The sequence below is a fragment of the Trachemys scripta genome, chromosome 1 (genome assembly GCF_013100865.1).
Source record: "Trachemys scripta elegans isolate TJP31775 chromosome 1, CAS_Tse_1.0, whole genome shotgun sequence".
NCBI classification, from domain to species: Eukaryota; Metazoa; Chordata; order Testudines; family Emydidae; genus Trachemys; species Trachemys scripta.
In genome coordinates, this window is record NC_048298.1 from 143583548 (window position 1) to 143600617 (window position 17070).

Consider the following 17070-nt stretch of genomic DNA (forward strand, 5'->3'; position numbering starts at 1 on the left):
ATTTTTCATGGTGACTTTTAAGTGTCTGCAGGGAACTTTAAAGTATAACTGAAACATACATTGCTTATCTGAGTAAAGAATAAATCAACACAACATGATTTTTAGTTACTTACAGTCCATAGGCTGAGTTTATGGCCAGACTGGTGATTTGTTGTGGAGGCTCACCATCCACCCATACCAACTGAATAACAAGTTCTGCTTGGTACCCAGGAGGCATTCGCACAGGTCGAGTCTTAACACTAAGAAGAAAAAGGGACACAAAACAGAAACACATAAACAAAACGATTAGGGCACAATAATAGAAACTATTTACCCTGAGGAGATAATAGTGAAACCAACTTCCCTTGTAGGACTGGATCAGCACTGAAGAGGAATTCCCACCACACTTTTAATATAATTGTAGATTAAGACTATATGTTCCAATTAGAGCTGTGTAGAGAAGAAAATTTTCATTTCATTGAGGGTTTCAATGAGGTTTCAGATTAGGAATGAAACCTGAAAATGTCAAAATTCTCCACAAAAGAAAATTCCAAATTTTTGTTTGTTTTGGGTCAATTGAAATGTTTCATTTCAACAACATTGTTTTGTTTCATTACAAATTCAACTTTTTAAAATTTTATAATATATAGTGGAAAATAAAACAATTTAGAAACAAAAAGTCATTTCAAAAGAAAAAAATTGAAACATTTCATTCCAAAAAAGCGTTGAAATGTCGGAAACAGTTTTCCCATTTTTACCCAAACAAAATTTCTGCTAAATCAACAATCACTCTGTGAATAATTTCTATTTCAGTGGAACTGCATTTTCTGATGGAAAATGAAATGATTGTGTCAAAGTTTTTCCAACCAAGCTCTAGTTCCAATCCAACCAATTCCAATACAAGAAAAGGTTCAGAAAAGGGCAACTAAAATGATTAAGGGTTTGGAACGGGTCCCATATGAGGAGAGATTAAAGAGGCTAGGACTCTTCAGCTTGGAAAAGAGGAGACTAAGGGGGGATATGATAGAGGTATATAAAATCATGAGTGATGTGGAGAAAGTGGATAAGGAAAAGTTATTTACTTATTCCCATAATACAAGAAATAGGGGTCATCCAATGAAATTAATAGGCAGCAGGTTTAAAACAAAAGGAAGTTCTTCTTCACACAGCGCACAGTCAACTTGTGGAACTGCTTACCTGAGGAGATTGTGAAGGCTAGGACTATAACAGAGTTTAAAAGAGAACTGGATAAATTCATGGTGGTTAAGTCCATTAATGGCTATTAGCCAGGACGGGTAAGGAATGGTGTCCCTAGCCTCTGTCTGTCAGAGGGTGGAGATGGATGGCAGGAGAGAGATCACTTGATCATTGCCTGTTAGGTTCACTCCCTCTGGGGCACCTTGGCATTGGCCACTGTCGGTAGACAGGATACTGGGCTAGATGGACCTTTGGTCTGACCCGGTATGGCCTTTCTTATGTTCTTAACGATAAAGAACCAACCCTGTAAAATTATTTGTGGTACTCCTTGCTCTCTGTCATGCCTATGGTTAATTCCTATACCTCCTCCTGCATATCACACATGCAGCTCCTGGGATTCAAATTTCTGTGTCCATGGACCCAGATCTGTAGATCCTGCTGTAACCCAATCCTAACTAGATAAGTGCTTAAATTAAATATTATTATGGGGGATTCTATTCAGTGGTGATTGATAAAATCTGAGAAATTCAAGAGTGGCTGTGCTTTAAAAGGCCACATAAAGTGTTGCTTTACCATTTAATTTCCCCTTCTTATCTATCTAGCCCAGGGTCTGGCAACCTTTGGCACGCAGCCCATCAGGGAAATCCGGTGGCGAGCCGGGACGGTTTGTTTACCTGCAGCATCCACAGGTTCGGCCAATCACAGCTCCCACTGGCCACAGTTCACCGTTCCAGGCCAATGGGGGCTGCAGGAAGTGGCAGCCAGCACATCTCTCAGCCTGCGCTGCTTCCCACAGCCCCCATTGGCCTGGAATGGCGAACCGCGGCCAGTTGGAGCTGCGATTGGCTGGAGCTGCTATCGGCTGAACCTGTGGACACTTTATTTTGTACAGCTACCTTCACATCTCCTCTAAACTGGATCAGTTTTTTAACCAGCACAACCTTCTTCCTCTCTTGTGGGATTGTGGCTTTTTGGGCATCTAGTAAGGTGCTCTGAAATGATTCTCAATTATCATTCAGTAGAAGAATTGCCAGCAGATCGAGGGATGTGATCATTCCCCTCTATTCGGCATTGGTGAGGCCTCATCTGGAGTACCAAGTCCAGTTTTGGGCCCCACACTACAAGAAGAATGTGGAAAAATTGGAAAGAGTCCAGCGGAGGGCAACAAAAATGATTAGGGGGCTGCAGCACATGACTTATGAGGAGAGGCTGAGGGAACTGGGATTATTTAGTCTGCAGAAGAGAATAATGAGGGGGAACTTGATAGATGCTTTCAATTACCTGAAGGGGGGTTCCAAAGAGGATGGATCTAAACTGTTCTCAGTGGTAGCAGATGACAGACCAAAGAGTAATGGTCTGAAGTTGCAGTGGGGGAGGTTTAGGTTGGATATTAGGAAAAACTTTTTCACTAGGAGGGTGGTGACGCACTGGAATGGGTTACCTAGGGAGGTGGTGGAATCTCCTTCCTTAGAGGTTTTTAAGGTCAGGCTTGACAAAGCCCTGGCTGGGATGATTTAGTTGGGGATTGGTCCTGCTTTGAGCAGGGGGCTGGACTAGATGACCTCCTGAGGTCCCTTCCAACCCTGATATTCTATGATTCTATGATCATATTTATCATATATTCTTTCTCCTTGCTGATTTGGCTCACAATTGTTTTCAGCTTTGGAAAATTGGCCCTATTAAAGCACCAAGTGTATATATTGCTGGCTAGACTTTACTCTGCTTGACATTATAAATGTGATCAAGTCATAATCACTTGTACCTAAGCTACCATTAACTTCTTTATCCGTTAAGATAAGGTCTAATACAGAATTCCCCCATTTAGGCTGCAGCACTTTTTGAATTAGGAACTTGTCATCTATAATGTTTAGTAATTCCACGGATGTTTTAGTATTGCCAGCACGAGACCTCCAGTTTATGCCACTCAGATTGAAGTCTCCCATGATCACACAGTTTTTCCCCCTACACATTATAGATAGGTGTGTAAGAAGATGCTTATCCTGTTCTCTAATGAGATTTGGTGGTCTGTAGCAAACACCTACTAGTACCCCATTTTGTGCTTTATCTGTTAGGACATTGATCCATAAGAATTCAAGATAATTTTCTTCCAAGTTATCAGTGACTCAGAAACAGGTTGATGAACTTTGATGAAAAAGTGCCACTCCCACTCCCCCTTTGCTCACTTGATCCTTTCTAAATAGGTTAGAACCATTGATTTTAACATTCCAATTGTGAGAACATCCCACCATGTTTCAATAAAATCAACTAGATCAAGTGAGCAATTCCAATTCCTCATTTGTTAGCCAGGCTCTTAGCATTATTGTATAGGCAATTAAAGAATTTCTTCTCATCATGTTCTTTGGTTCCTTGATTAATTTTGTTCTCTACATCTCAAATTTGGGCTAAATGCTCACATTTTCCCTCTTTTTACCTTCCCTTTTTGCTATTAGTTTAATCCGCTCCTGACTACTCTAGCCAGCCTGTCCCCAAGGAGATTCTTCCATTTAATATGTTAGTTTAACAAACTATGAAGTATATGACCATAATGGAGAGATTTCTGAACAGACATTTCTCTACAGAGAGGAACTAAACTTAGAAAAGTAATTGAAGACAGTTTCAGAGGCATTTGACCGATTACAGGCTGATGGCACTACAGTTAAAGTCTCATTTGAAACCTGTCTTGCTCTAATTTACAACAAAGAATTGGAACCACACAAAGTCAAAAGTGAAAAATGATTCTGAGAAGCTATGGAACCTTGCTATTATTGAGCCAGTGTGACTGATCCCTAATATGTTGAGCGCAGAACAGATTGGAATCTCTAACAGGTGGAGCCCATACATGCTGGAACGCATAGATGATTGGTGCCTCCCCATACTGGGGGGGCACAAGTTAAAGGGCAGGACACATGACTGCTCCATGTTTCCCCTCTGGCTGGTGACCTGCTCAGCCTGGGGCCTCAGCATTCTCTGCGCTCCACATTACCTGCGGGAAGAGAGGGGATGTTTCCTTCTCTCCCTGTGCCTCCCCTCCAGCACATCTGGCCGCTCTCCCTGGCAGCTGAGCAGGGAGTGGGACGGAGCCGCTTCTGCCTAGGAGAGCCTGTCTAGGAGTCAGCAGCGGCCCACACCCTGCCCGGGCTCAGCTGCCGGGGACAGGGGCCAAGCATGCTGGGGGGGAAGAGGTACTCCAGCTCGCTCGGTCCCTGTCCCCGGCTGCAGGACCTGGGTGGGGGGCTGCCAGCTACCGCCCCATCTGCTGGGGACAGGGGCCGAGTGAGCTGGAACCCCCTCTCCCCCCAGCATGTTTCCAGGACGTTGACAAAGACAACTGGATGTTGAAGAGACATTGGAAGTCTGGAAACAGAGTCTTGTTATTATTACAGCTACTTTTTTATGACAGTGATGACATTGCTCTCTCAAATAAGCAAAGACTCCACCAAGGCAGTTCTGGAAATGTTATTGTGTTCTAACAGCCTTCACAGGAACCTCACTATTCAATATTCTCATCACTTCTCTGATTTTTTCAAATACATAATTTTTTTCCATTCACATTTTGAAATAAGAGCCTAACGTTTCTAGTATCAAAAAATCTTTTCAAATATATATTACGTTCATGGAAATGCTTCATAGTGACAGAGAAGTTCAAACCATGGAAAACAACCAAACAAACAACAAAACACCTCAGAGTAAAGTCCTAGCCCCACTGAAGTTAATGGCAAAACTCTCTGACTTCTGTGGGGCCAGGATATCACCCTGGGTTGTTTTTTTGTTTTTTTCCTTTTTCCATTGCGTCTCCCACTGACATCAGTGAGAGTAAGCACCTTCTTAAAGTTCATCTGCTTTGTTGAATAAGGATGGACTGATGGGTGCCAAAGTGAATACAGCCACATATGTATAAACAACATATCTTTTCTTATTCTAATTAGATGATGTTTCTATGTTCTAAAACATTACTTTCAGGAGCCCAAAAGACAGAGCTGTCAGTCACTGTTTATTTAAACTGATTTTGAAACAAAATGAGACATATTTAATAATATTTAAATTAATTATGAATGCACTAAAATAAAAATAAACATTGATCTCTGCAATGTGGGGCTGGAAGGGGCTTGAGAGGTCGTCTAGTCCAGACCCCTGGGCTGAGACAGAATCAAGTATACCTAGACCATCCCTGAAAGGTGTTCGTCTAACTTGTTTTTAAAAACCTCTGATAGAAATTCCACAACTTCTCTTGAAAGCCTATTCCAATGCTTAACTATCCTTATAAACAGAAAGTTTTTCCTAATATCTAATCTAAATCTTCCTTCCTACAGATTAAGCCCATACTTCTTGTCCAACCTTCCATGGTCAGGGAGAACAATTGATCACCATCCTTTTGATAACAGTCCTTAACATATTTGAAGTCTGTTACCAGGTCCACCACCACTCTTCTTTTCTCAAGACTAAACACATCGAGCTTTTTTAACCTTTCCTCATAAATCAGGTTTTCTAAAACTTTTATTATTTTTGTTGCTTTCCTGTGGACTCTCTCCAATTAGTTCACATCTTTCCTAAAGTGTGGCACACAGAACTTCACACACTACTCCAGCTGAAGCTTCACCAGTGCAGAGTAGAGTGGGACTATTACTTCCTGGGTTTTATATATGGCACTCCTATTAATACACCCCATAATTATATTAGCTTTTTTTGCAACTACATCACATTGTTGGCTCATATTCAATTTGTGATCCACTATAATGTCCAGATCCTTCTCAGCTGTACTACCAGCTAGTCACTTTGTAGCTGTGCATTTGATTTTTCCTTCCCAAGTGCAGTACTTTGCACTTTTCTTGAATTTTATCTTGTTGATTTCTGACTAATTCTGCAATTTGTCCTTTTGAATTCTAATCCTGTCCTCCAAAGTGCTTGCAACCTCTCTCAGCTTGGTGTCATCCGAAGTTTTTATAAGCCTACTTTCCACTCCATTATCCAAGTCATTAATGAAAATATTGAATAGTACCAGACACAGGACAGACCCCTGCAGGCCTCCACTAGATATGTCCTCCCAATTTGACAGCAAATCATCAATAACTACACTTTGATTACGGTTTTTCAACCACTTGTACATCCACCTAATACTAACTTCATCTAGACCACATTCCACTAGTTTGCTCCCCCGATATTAAGCCAGTAACTCCACGTCTATCTCATGTTATTACCTTTATGCTTTTTATTATTGTTTTATAAATACATAGTTTTCTTCTATAAATACATACAAGTTTTTCCTCAAAGGAAGATCGTAGCTCCATACCAGAGGAAGTGCACATACTGGTAGTTTTGGACATGACTGTTTTATGGAGATCACTTTGTCAACACAAAAGACAATACTTTCCTCTGTAAACTAAAGACTGATGTATGCTGAGATGCTTGTTTGTTTTCAGTTCAAAATTTTGGACTTTTTTTTTTTTTTTGCACTCTCATCAGTTTACAAGTCCAGATCTAATTTATAGGCCTCTCTCAACACAAAGTCTTCTTTGGTGTAATTGCTTATCAAGTGTCTTCCTAATCTTTATTTCAGATTATTTTCCCCTAATGTATTAAATTGTCTTTGTCTCATTTAATAATTTATATTAAATATTTCTATTTCTAACCATTTTAAACCCCTTTATATTATTTATCTCACTGCTGTTTGCCACAGATTCCAGTTTAGTATCATCTATGAATTATATTAACATATTGTTTATCCTCCTTTTCCAATTCATTAATAAGGTGTTAAATATGATTTATTTGAATGAGTAGAATGCATTTTGGAAGGGTAAGTCTTTAAATAAGTGCATTACTTTACCTAAGACATGGGATACTGTCCTTCATCGTTCCTTCACATGCCACAGTGTTGGTACTGCCTGAAAGGCTCTTTAAGGAAGGAAGTTGGGATGAGGCATCAGGAAACGGAGGAATTATTTCTGGTTCAGGAGTAATGATATCTTCTACGTCATACTGAAGTCGCACCTCTAATGACTGAAGTAAATAAAAATCTAAGTTACAATTTATTAAAATGAGCTACTTAGACTTCATTGCTTTTAAATAGATAACACTAATTCTGTTTCTAACAATAAAAGCACATTTATCATTGCTTTTTGCTATTAGAGATGGTAACTCATTAACATCTCAATACCAGCATCTGAAAACAATCCATCTGTTCCCAAGTTGGTAGGGAAATACCCAGCTGTATTCTTCCACCAATGACTGTGACTCGGGCCTTTTCTGGCTGGTGAAAGAGACTGAGGGCAACTGGGCCGCTACAAATAGAGATTGCTAACACTTCCTATGAAGAGGGAAATCTAGCGCACAGCACAGAACTGACATGCTGATGGCATTGATGGGTGATCTTCCCTTGTCCACAGACAAGAGTCAGGCAATCACAATGAGATAATATAAGGTTCTTGCTCATTGGAAAACCACATCTCTGGCACGTGAGCTCAGAAGCTTCTAGCACTCATTGTCCAGTGGATTAATCCATCCTTCCCCCTCACTCTAGGTTCCCAGGATGTGAAAGAGGATGTGGGCATAATCATCCTGCATTTCTTCTCCCTAATTCAGGAAACCTTAACCCAAGACTTCATGGGCAAGGGGAAGATTGGCAGGAAGTATGAATCAATATGGGCAACCATCGTGGAGAACCACAGTTACCAAGGGAAGTTATTGATTTTTCTCCTTTGTGAACTGTCCAAATGGATCCTTATTCTGGAGAGATTAAGAAGCAGCAATGACCATCCAGGAGGTGGTTCTGAGAAATACTAACTAAATAGTGACTGCGGGACTGCTCTGCTGAATTGGACATCAGATCTATGTGGAAGTGGAAGATCCAGAGGTCGCAGAATGGTGTATGTCTTGCCAATTTGTTTTTGGGTATCTTGCAAAGGCATCCCCTGCTGGGGGTTTACTGGAGATTCTCATCACCTCATTCAATGACCTTTCTCTGTATTTCCAAAGAAAGGCACGCTGTTCCCTGCAGATCTCCTCAAAAGGTTGGTCAAGGAGCCATACCAGGGAAGGACTGATGCTAGTGGTAGAGTGGAAAATGTCACAAGCCCCTTTCCTCAGAAGCTTGCTGCAGAGCCACTTAGAAGCGATCTTGGATCCCATGTCAGCTGGACATCCTCTGTGTACCCATAAGGGGAGAGTCAGCATGATCAGGAAGGAATAGTTTCAGGTGGCAAAATGGAAAAAAGAGCCTTATGATATGCCTATACCACCACCTGGAAACCTATTCTTTCTACAGAGAAACTACTGATCTGGAGTGAAGAGCTGTGTGTCTGAGCCAGAGGAAGGTACAACTGATGAAGGAAGGCAGAGGAGAGGCGTTGGTGGAGATGGCGGTGCCCAAAATTCAGCAGACCTGACTGGATGTGCCATCTGTATAAGAGACTATGGTGAAACAGCCCTTCACAAAAGAATTATTCATGTAAACAGTTCTAAATTGGAGACAAAATTTGAGATATGGAATATTGAATGTGCACAGATTATTACATTCAGCAAAATGTCATTCATTCCTTGTGACAATTTAGCTGAAAAACAGAAAGGTGGGGAAATAAAGTATGTAACAAGTGTGGCAGATATGGCACTCCAACATAATCATCTAAGAATACTGAGATATAATAATGTTATGAATATTGTATGTGACGTGGTCAGTGAAGTAATTTTATTGTGTATTGAGTGGTATGACTTTCCTGCAAGAATGTATTGATCTAGCTTAATAGGGTGCGATGGGAAAATCAAACATGAAAGTGACACAATAACTAGAAATAAGCAAACCTCCCAAAAAACATGGGTAGGGGAGGGGGGCAGGTAATTACAGAACAATGGCACATTCCCAGGATCCAGACCAAATTGACACCGCAGTTTTGTCAGGATGGGAGCCTGGAGCTCCTGAACATTAAAAAACCCTCTCAGGGGAAGAAGGAGAATCAGTTGTTAGGAGCTGTCCAGTGGACAGGTTGAAACAGAGGGAGACTCTGGGGAAGGAGTCTGAAGAAGCTGGACCTTCCCCAGATCCAGGGAATGGTAAGCCTTAGGGAGGTGCGGGCATGCATAGAGGCTGGATTATTGTTTTAAGATTTGTTTCCTCTATAATGCTGTGGTTCTAACTAAATAATATGTTGGTTTAGGAAGGCTGTTTGGTCACTCTGTTAACCACTGGTCATTGTTATCAGAGGGAACAGAACTCCAGGTGCTGAGACTAAGTTAGATCTGCTGAGATAATCATGGGTAGAATCTGGAGACTGCAGCCCAAAGACCAGTCTGAGAGTGGGAGAACTGAGGGCTTGGCTACACTTGCAAGTTAGAGCGCATTAAAGCAGCCCCAGGCGCCCTAACCTCTGACGCGTCCTCACTGGCAAGGTAGGTAGAACGCCTGGACTCTGCAGCTGGAGCGCTCCTGGTAATCCACCTCCACGAGAAGCATAAAGCTTGCTGCGCCCTGGCTGAAATGCCCGGGTGTCAGCGTGAATGAGGTGTTGCATTACTGTGCTGTGACTGGCCTCCGGAAACGTCCCATAATCGCCTGAAGTCAAGTGGCCACTCTTGTCATTGTTTTGAACTCAGCTGCAGGACTGTGGATATCCCCTTTCAAAGCTCCGTTTCTGATAGCCAGCATGCTTATCTGCTCCGGGACAAAGCAAACCATTACTGTGGAATGCTGTGTGTGAGAGAGAGAGATGGGGGAGGGGAGTCTACTGCTGTCTGAACATACAGGACAGCATGCTGACACACTCTCTGCACCCCAAAACACACTGTCTCTCCTCCCACATACACACAAGACACTCCCTGTCACACTCCACACCCCCCCCATTTGAAAAGCATGTTGCAGTCACTTGCACGCTGGGATAGCTACCACAATTCACTGCTCTTTGTGGCATTGCAAGAGCTGCTAATGTGGCCATACCAATGCGTTTCCAGCTGACACCATAAAAACACGGCAGCATTTTCCCTGCTGCGGTCTCCGAAGGCTGGTTTAACTCCCAGATGGCTCTACATCTGCAAGTGTAGCCATGCCCTGAATGATTCACAGAGGTGAAAGCTTACGACGTGAAACCTGAGGGAGATGCACTCGAAGGGACCAGGAAGGGTCAGAGGGGCAGTTAGCCCAATATTCGTGACAATAATGTTGACCGTTTAGATATAAATCATCTGCCACTTCCTGTAGTGTCCACTTTGTTGCAGAAACAAAGTCAGCATTAGTTGATTAAAATATATTAAACCAGAAAAAAAACAACACTTTTACTTTGTCAAAGACTGGAAAATGTTAGGTTCTTTTGTATTACAAGCACTATGAAGATAAACTAAAATAAAGCCTTCAAACTCCTGAGTTAAAAGAGAGTGATATTATCATACAATGAAATAAATTAATGTTTAGTATCAAAGCAGCACAGATAACTTATCTTGTATATTAGTGTAAAATTATTTACTGAGAATATTTGGTCTGTTCTTGGGTGCCAAAATGTACCTTGGATGATAAAAACACATATGACACCGCACCAAGTATTTCTGGAGCAAGCAACTAAAACACAGACCCATCCTGATGGCTTGGAAACAGCCTAAGTCTTGACTTATTACTATATTTTATTCCTATTGCGAAAGGTTGGAATCCTGGCCTCACTAAAATCAATGTGAGTTTTGCAATTGGCATCAGTGGCCCTAAGATTTCACCCACAACGTTTAAACATGAATGCTCCTAAATTTATACTTAGGAAGCTTAATAGAAGTTTTATTCAGGTACATAACTATGGATTGAGCAGCCTCACACGAGGCACTCAAATTTGAAAACGATGGCTTATATTATTTACTCTTTTCAATCAACATCATATGTGAGCAAAATTCTTAATAACTTACCACTATTTCAGTATTCACTTCGTGTTTGCTGAATCTGTAAACAATAACATATGCAGAGACTCCCGCCACACAGAATATTCGGCTTTCAGGGCACCAGTACATCATCTGAATGGCAAAAGGATCTTCTTCTACAATCTCAGTTGTTGGTTTTCCTTCCCCTAGCTTCTGTTTTTCAAACACTTTTGAGGTTTTTAACTTGTACAACATCTGTAGAGTTACTGCAAAATATTACAACATATCTACAATTATTGTTTAACATTAAACAAACCTATACCTTACCTCTAGTTATAAGGTGTTTTAGCTGCTACTGTTTTTCAGTCATGACATAGTATAACATGATATGAAGGCTCAACTTAACAGAATAATAGAGAGTAATGTTAAGCTTTATGTTTCATATTTCCAGTAATGGATATTTGTATATGGGTCATTGTTAGCACTCGCTTTTCTGGACCAGAAAGGCAAAAGTCATGAGTTTCAGACACACACCTAGACTTAGGCACTTACTCAATACTGATGTTGCAGTGCAATACTGGGGAGATGCTGCGCTGCATGCTGCATTGTTGGTGCTATCTTCCCTATGAGATATTAAACTAGTGTCTCTTTTGCCTGTCTGTAATTGTTGTCTTGGTAGAAATTAGAGATCCCATGGCACTTTCAGGGGAAAAAATAGGAGATAATTCTGGTGACCTGGCCAGCTCCAAGGCTGTGTGATAACACAACGGTTGCTCTGTCTTCAGAATCATTGCTGTTTGATTCATTACGTTGTAAAATGCTTTGAATATCTTAGCTATGAAATAATAATTTAATATTTACAGCATTTTTATATGTTAGTGTTTTATATTTATAGCGTTATATAGATTGGTAATGTCCAGAAGCCCCAGTCAGGATTGTGCTGCTCATGGCCCCCGTCCCAAAAACATTACAATCTAAAAGGTATGAAATGTGCTACAACTAACCACGTTCTATTCTATTTGCAAAATCTTTTACATCAGTGTGGATTATGGAGAAAAAACATAGCAACCATATTTTCCTGAAATGTTTCCACTGTCAGGCTCAGATTTGGAGTGAGGTGCAATTTTAGGGTCTCATTCTCTACCCATATTAGTTTTACACCAGTATAACTGCATTGTCTTCAATGGAGTTACTTCAGATTAACACTGGTGCAAGAAAAAGAGCATCAGGCCTGTTGATTCCTCAAGTATGAAGTGTATTTTATGCTTTGTGAAAAATTCTTTTAAGACACTGGTGCTTATAATGCAGCATCCAAAAGTAGGACTGCAGCTTTAAGCCACTGTCTATATTGTAGGTTGGGGATGAGGAGGGCTCAATTTACCATTGTTCTGCACCCTGTGTAGACATTTACACCAGATTAAGTGGGTGTAAAACACTGCCATTCTGATATGGTATTGTTTTACACTTATTTTGCATTCACTTGGCTCTGGTGTTAATGACTACACAAGGTTCAGGACAAATGGCAAATCAGGCCACTGCCTCTGTGAATCCTAGGAAACTCAGACCTGTTACTCGTTTGCAGGTTATATCATCTGTTCCTCCAGTACCAGTATTGCTCTGCTGGCCTTTGATGCGGTGGAAAGAGGCTATGGAGCCCACCTCAGACTTCTGGGGAGTCCAGTGCTGTCCTTAGAGCTAGACTCTTATCGTCTGTGCATACCAGGGCTGCAAGAATCACAGTTGTACCTGGTCTCTGGTCAGGGGCACCACAGGAACAAGGAGAGACTCCCTGAGTCTTTCTTCCCCTTGTACACCTGTGCAGGACCAGATAACACCTATTTCTAAGCAAATGAGAAATAGTGAAATGGGTCATGAGCAAGGCTGAATTTTGAAAATTGCTTCAGTGGCTTAGCAATTCTGCACTCTCAACACACTGTGGTTTGAGATGAAAATACAGGATAACTAACCAGTGCCTAAAGGCAGAGTACTTTGTATCTTTGAAGATCCTGGGGCTCACATAAATGTTTGTGATGAATCATCAAACAAAACCTTAAACTGTATTAAGATCATTTTTACTAAAACTTCGTAACCAGAAAACCTTAAACACAGGCACAGCAAGCAAAGCATGTATTTAAGAAGCAGGACTAAGAAGTGTTGTCGAAATAACACATTTTTCAATTTGGTGTCCAAACCAAAAAATTGAAAAAAAATTGTTTTGAGTTGAATGAAATGTCTGGTTTGATCCTAAACAAAATGTTTGTTTCATTTTCAAGTTCTGTTTTTTTTAAATCTTTTTTTAAATAAAATTGAAGCAAAATTCAAAACAAAGAGCCATTTCAAATTGAAAAATCAAAACATTTTGTTTTGAAAATGTCAAAACAAAACATTTAGACTTTTCTGGAATTCCCCTCCCCCCCCTTTTTTTTGACCAAAAGAATTCAGTAAATTATACACAAATTTGCTACATGTTTTGGTCAATCTGAATATGCATTTTTTGCCCCCCCCCAAATTATAATAATAATCTGAAAAATTTCGCCCAGTTCTAGGATTAAGAGCCAGACCCCAGCTGAGCACTGGCATATTCCATTGGCTTTAGTGGAAGCTTGGGTGTTGAGGAGCGCCCAGGCCCAGGCCCAGGCCCAAAGCCTTTCACTTCTAAGACACAGCTTCAACTTATATTGCCATAGTACCTACAAGAAATAGCTTCTAGTCAATTAAGCTTATTCCCTGCTAAAAGGATAACAACCCCCAACCCCAACACATAAACATATATGTTCCTGAAAAGAACACAAACCTTTCCCCCAGTTACTGAAAGTGGTATCAGGTCCACCAATGGAAACAAAAGGGCTACTGTGTTTCTACATAAATCCCCTAAAAGAGGCTGCATTACAGCACCGGTAGATTGGTTCACAAGTACAGTATATGTTAAGTATTTTGGGATCCCACAAGGCTAAATTGCATGGTTTTACACCAGCAATTATACCATACTTGCACAGAGAATGTACACACTTTGTGCTTAAGAAACAGTGAACAGGCATAGCCATCAAACCTTACTCTTACCCCTTTTGACCCACACAATTTGCCAAATTTGGGGTGTTGTCAGTCGTTCAAGTTAAAAGGAGAAATTGATTATGTAGTCAGCTATTTTCTTTTATGAAATCTTGTTTATTTACAAGGAATGAACAAAATCCTGTTTTTCTGAATGCAGGAGGAACCAAACAAAAGGAGATAGTTTATTTTTGCTTATCGCCCCAAACCTCTTCAGCCAGCACCAGACCCAAAAGCCTTCCCACTAGGCTTCTCTTATGGTCACACACTGTGCTTGTTCAGGATGTCTCTTTCTCTCTCTGTGTCAGACAATACCCAGTGAACCCCTCTGCCCAGTTCATTCAAAATTTTGGGCAGCCATGTATTAATCTTTGTTTTGGGCAGAGACATGTACCTGTGTTTTTTGTTTGGAGACTGCTCTTATTTCAGCCACATCTGTCATATTATTTTTATATATGTGAGGCTGTAGGACTGCTCCTCACAAGTCAGGCTTCTGCATCAGATATAAACTGACTACATAGCTTACTTCTCAGAGAGATACATACCAGATGTATTCACCGTATGATCCTTTATTGCCAGGTATGGCAAAGGTTAGCTTTAAATAAGATATTTTACACACAGTGCCACCTAGTATAGTACAGTTTAGCATTCCATTACATCTCCCCCTTTAAGTTCTACATTCCTATCATTTACAAAATATACACCATCACACTACCTTTGAAGTTAAGTACATGTCAGTCTGTTAAGTGTCTCTGAATCATACTGGTTTTCTACTTGAACATGTAACAACTTGGTCATTTGGCTTTCCATAGGTTGCAATGACTGGCTGTGGTTGGTTTGGAATCTCTGAGTCTTCTTCTTGTTTTGCATCCACCATCTGAAGAGTTTGCTCTGTTAATTGTCCTTTCAGATGAACAAACTGTATATGTTGATGGTTTTTTGTTGAACTCTCCACTATCAGTCTCATTCACATATGATTTGAGTGCTCAATGTCCATCCTTTGTCTTCGTCCAATTAGACACGAACATGGCAACCAAGTTCTAGATCCGGCAGTTCTTTTATTCTTTTTATCGGATTTGGCTATTTTTAACATGTCTGGCCACTTTGGAGATAGGTTCCTTTTCAAAGTCGGAACAGTAGTTCTGAGTTGTCTTCCCATCAGAGTAGTGTTGGACTATATCTAGTAGCTGCAGTTGGTGTTGATCAGTAACTCAGAACAGCAAGGAATGGATCCTCCTTCTGTAGGATTTTCTTGGCTGTCTGCACAGCTCTCTCAGCTTCTCCATTTGCTTCTGGGTCATGTGGGCTGCTAGTAATATGATCAAAATCATATTTAATTCAGAACTTACATTTTGCTGTAGTGAATTGTAGTCTGTTGTCTATCACTAGTTGTTCTGGAATATTGAAATGAGCCAAAGTGCACTTCAGTTTCTTGATATCACTGCGGCACGTTATGTCTTTCAAGTTCATTATTTCTATATACCTGGAAAAAGAGTCCACCTGACCAGATAATGTTGTCCTCTGAATTCACATAAATCTGCAGCTAATCTCTTTCGAGGTTTCTCTGGTAGGGGAGTTTGTACACTGTATGGTTCAGCTTTTTCTCTTAAGTTGTTTTGTACTGGATCGCCTTTCAAAAGTCCAGTAGCATCAAATCCTTTATTGAGTTCTTCCCCCTTTATCAATAGGGCCATCATAGCTGCTACATTGTGATTCCATGCACAGTGAATGCATCATAGCTTTTGTCTTAGTAAGTTGTTTCTATGATGAACTGGCCCATGCAGTTCAGAATACTGTCAGAACTGTGTCAGGCAATGTCATCTCTGGGAAGGGTTTAAGGTGACTGTAAGTCCCTTCTGAGATGACTGTGATGTCAGCTCCTGAAATAATTTTAAAGTCAAAAGTCTTGCCATGAATATTTAGTTTCACTCTCCAAGCAGGTTCAGTATTGTCACTAGTGATGGATCCCAGAAACAATGGCTCTTGATTGTCTTAATATGTGTCAACTCCCTGACTGCTTTGGTGTGGCAAACAGCCGCAAAGTACATTATACCTTGCACCTCTGGCTGAACATGCGCCTTCTCTTGGGATATAACTTTTCCATACATTGTGCATGTATGCTGTCATTTGTCTGTCAGCCTAGGAGCTCTCTCCTTGCCTCAGGGGTTTTATGATAATGACTTTTAGCACTCAAGTGTCTGCTTACAACTTCTAAGTTAGTTTCAAGTTATTTAAGTTGCTCCCCTGCCTTTCATTCTGCTGTTTGACTAGTTCAGTCTACTTTGCTATCTATATAGCTATGGCTAGGGTTAAATCTGTCATTAGTTGCAGCTGCTGTGAAAGATATTTATCTGTTAACTCAATAACCAGCCTGTCTCTGATATTTTTATGTTCTGTAGTACCAAAATCACAGTTTCCAGCCAATGCATGAAGAGCTCTTATAAAACATTCAACTTTTCCCCTTGGTTCTTGAATTCTTTGGTGAAAACCTGTTCTTTCATAAACCACATTACTCTGAGGCAGTGGTTCTCAACCCATGGGCCGCGGACCACACGTGGTCCAATTGCACACAGCTGCGGCCCAGATGTGTGCTAAAGGGCGGCACAGGGCCTGGGTTGCCTCATGGCAGAGTCCAGGTCGGGCTGCCGCCCGGCCTCACACAACAAGGTCCAGGGTTGGGATTGCCGCCTGGCCCCGCACACCGGAGATCGGGGTCCCTGCCACCCAGCTCCACCACCAGGGCTCTGCTCCTGGCCCCATTCTGTGGAGGGATCTCTGGGCTGGGGTTGCTGGGCATAGCAGTGTGTGTGGGGAGGGTTGGGGGGTGCTGTGGTTCTCAACCTATGGCCCAGGTAACACACTATGGGCCACATATACGGCTCACAATTATTAATAGGTTGAGAACCACTGCTCTGAGGCATAAAGTCTTCATCAAACATAGCCAGAACCCTTTCATAGCCATGTTTGCAATTGTCTTCAGTAAAGTCAAAGGATTTAAAGATATGCTCTGCCTGTTTCACCATAGCA

At 41.1% G+C, this 17070-nt stretch overlaps 1 protein-coding gene across 8 annotated transcripts in view; it reads right to left on the reverse strand.

Annotated features, from left to right (window-relative positions):
• The window catches only part of STXBP5L (syntaxin binding protein 5 like), a 309553-nt gene that overhangs the window by 88546 nt on the left and 203937 nt on the right, over positions 1 to 17070 (reverse strand). For all 8 annotated transcript variants that reach the window (XM_034788439.1, XM_034788419.1, XM_034788402.1 and 5 more), the window contains exons 15-17: positions 11044 to 11261; positions 6998 to 7170; positions 114 to 239 (exon numbers count right to left, since the gene is read on the reverse strand). In XM_034788439.1, the coding sequence (XP_034644330.1) occupies positions 114 to 239; positions 6998 to 7170; positions 11044 to 11261 (517 nt within the window). The remainder of the gene's footprint in view (positions 1 to 113; positions 240 to 6997; positions 7171 to 11043; positions 11262 to 17070) is intronic.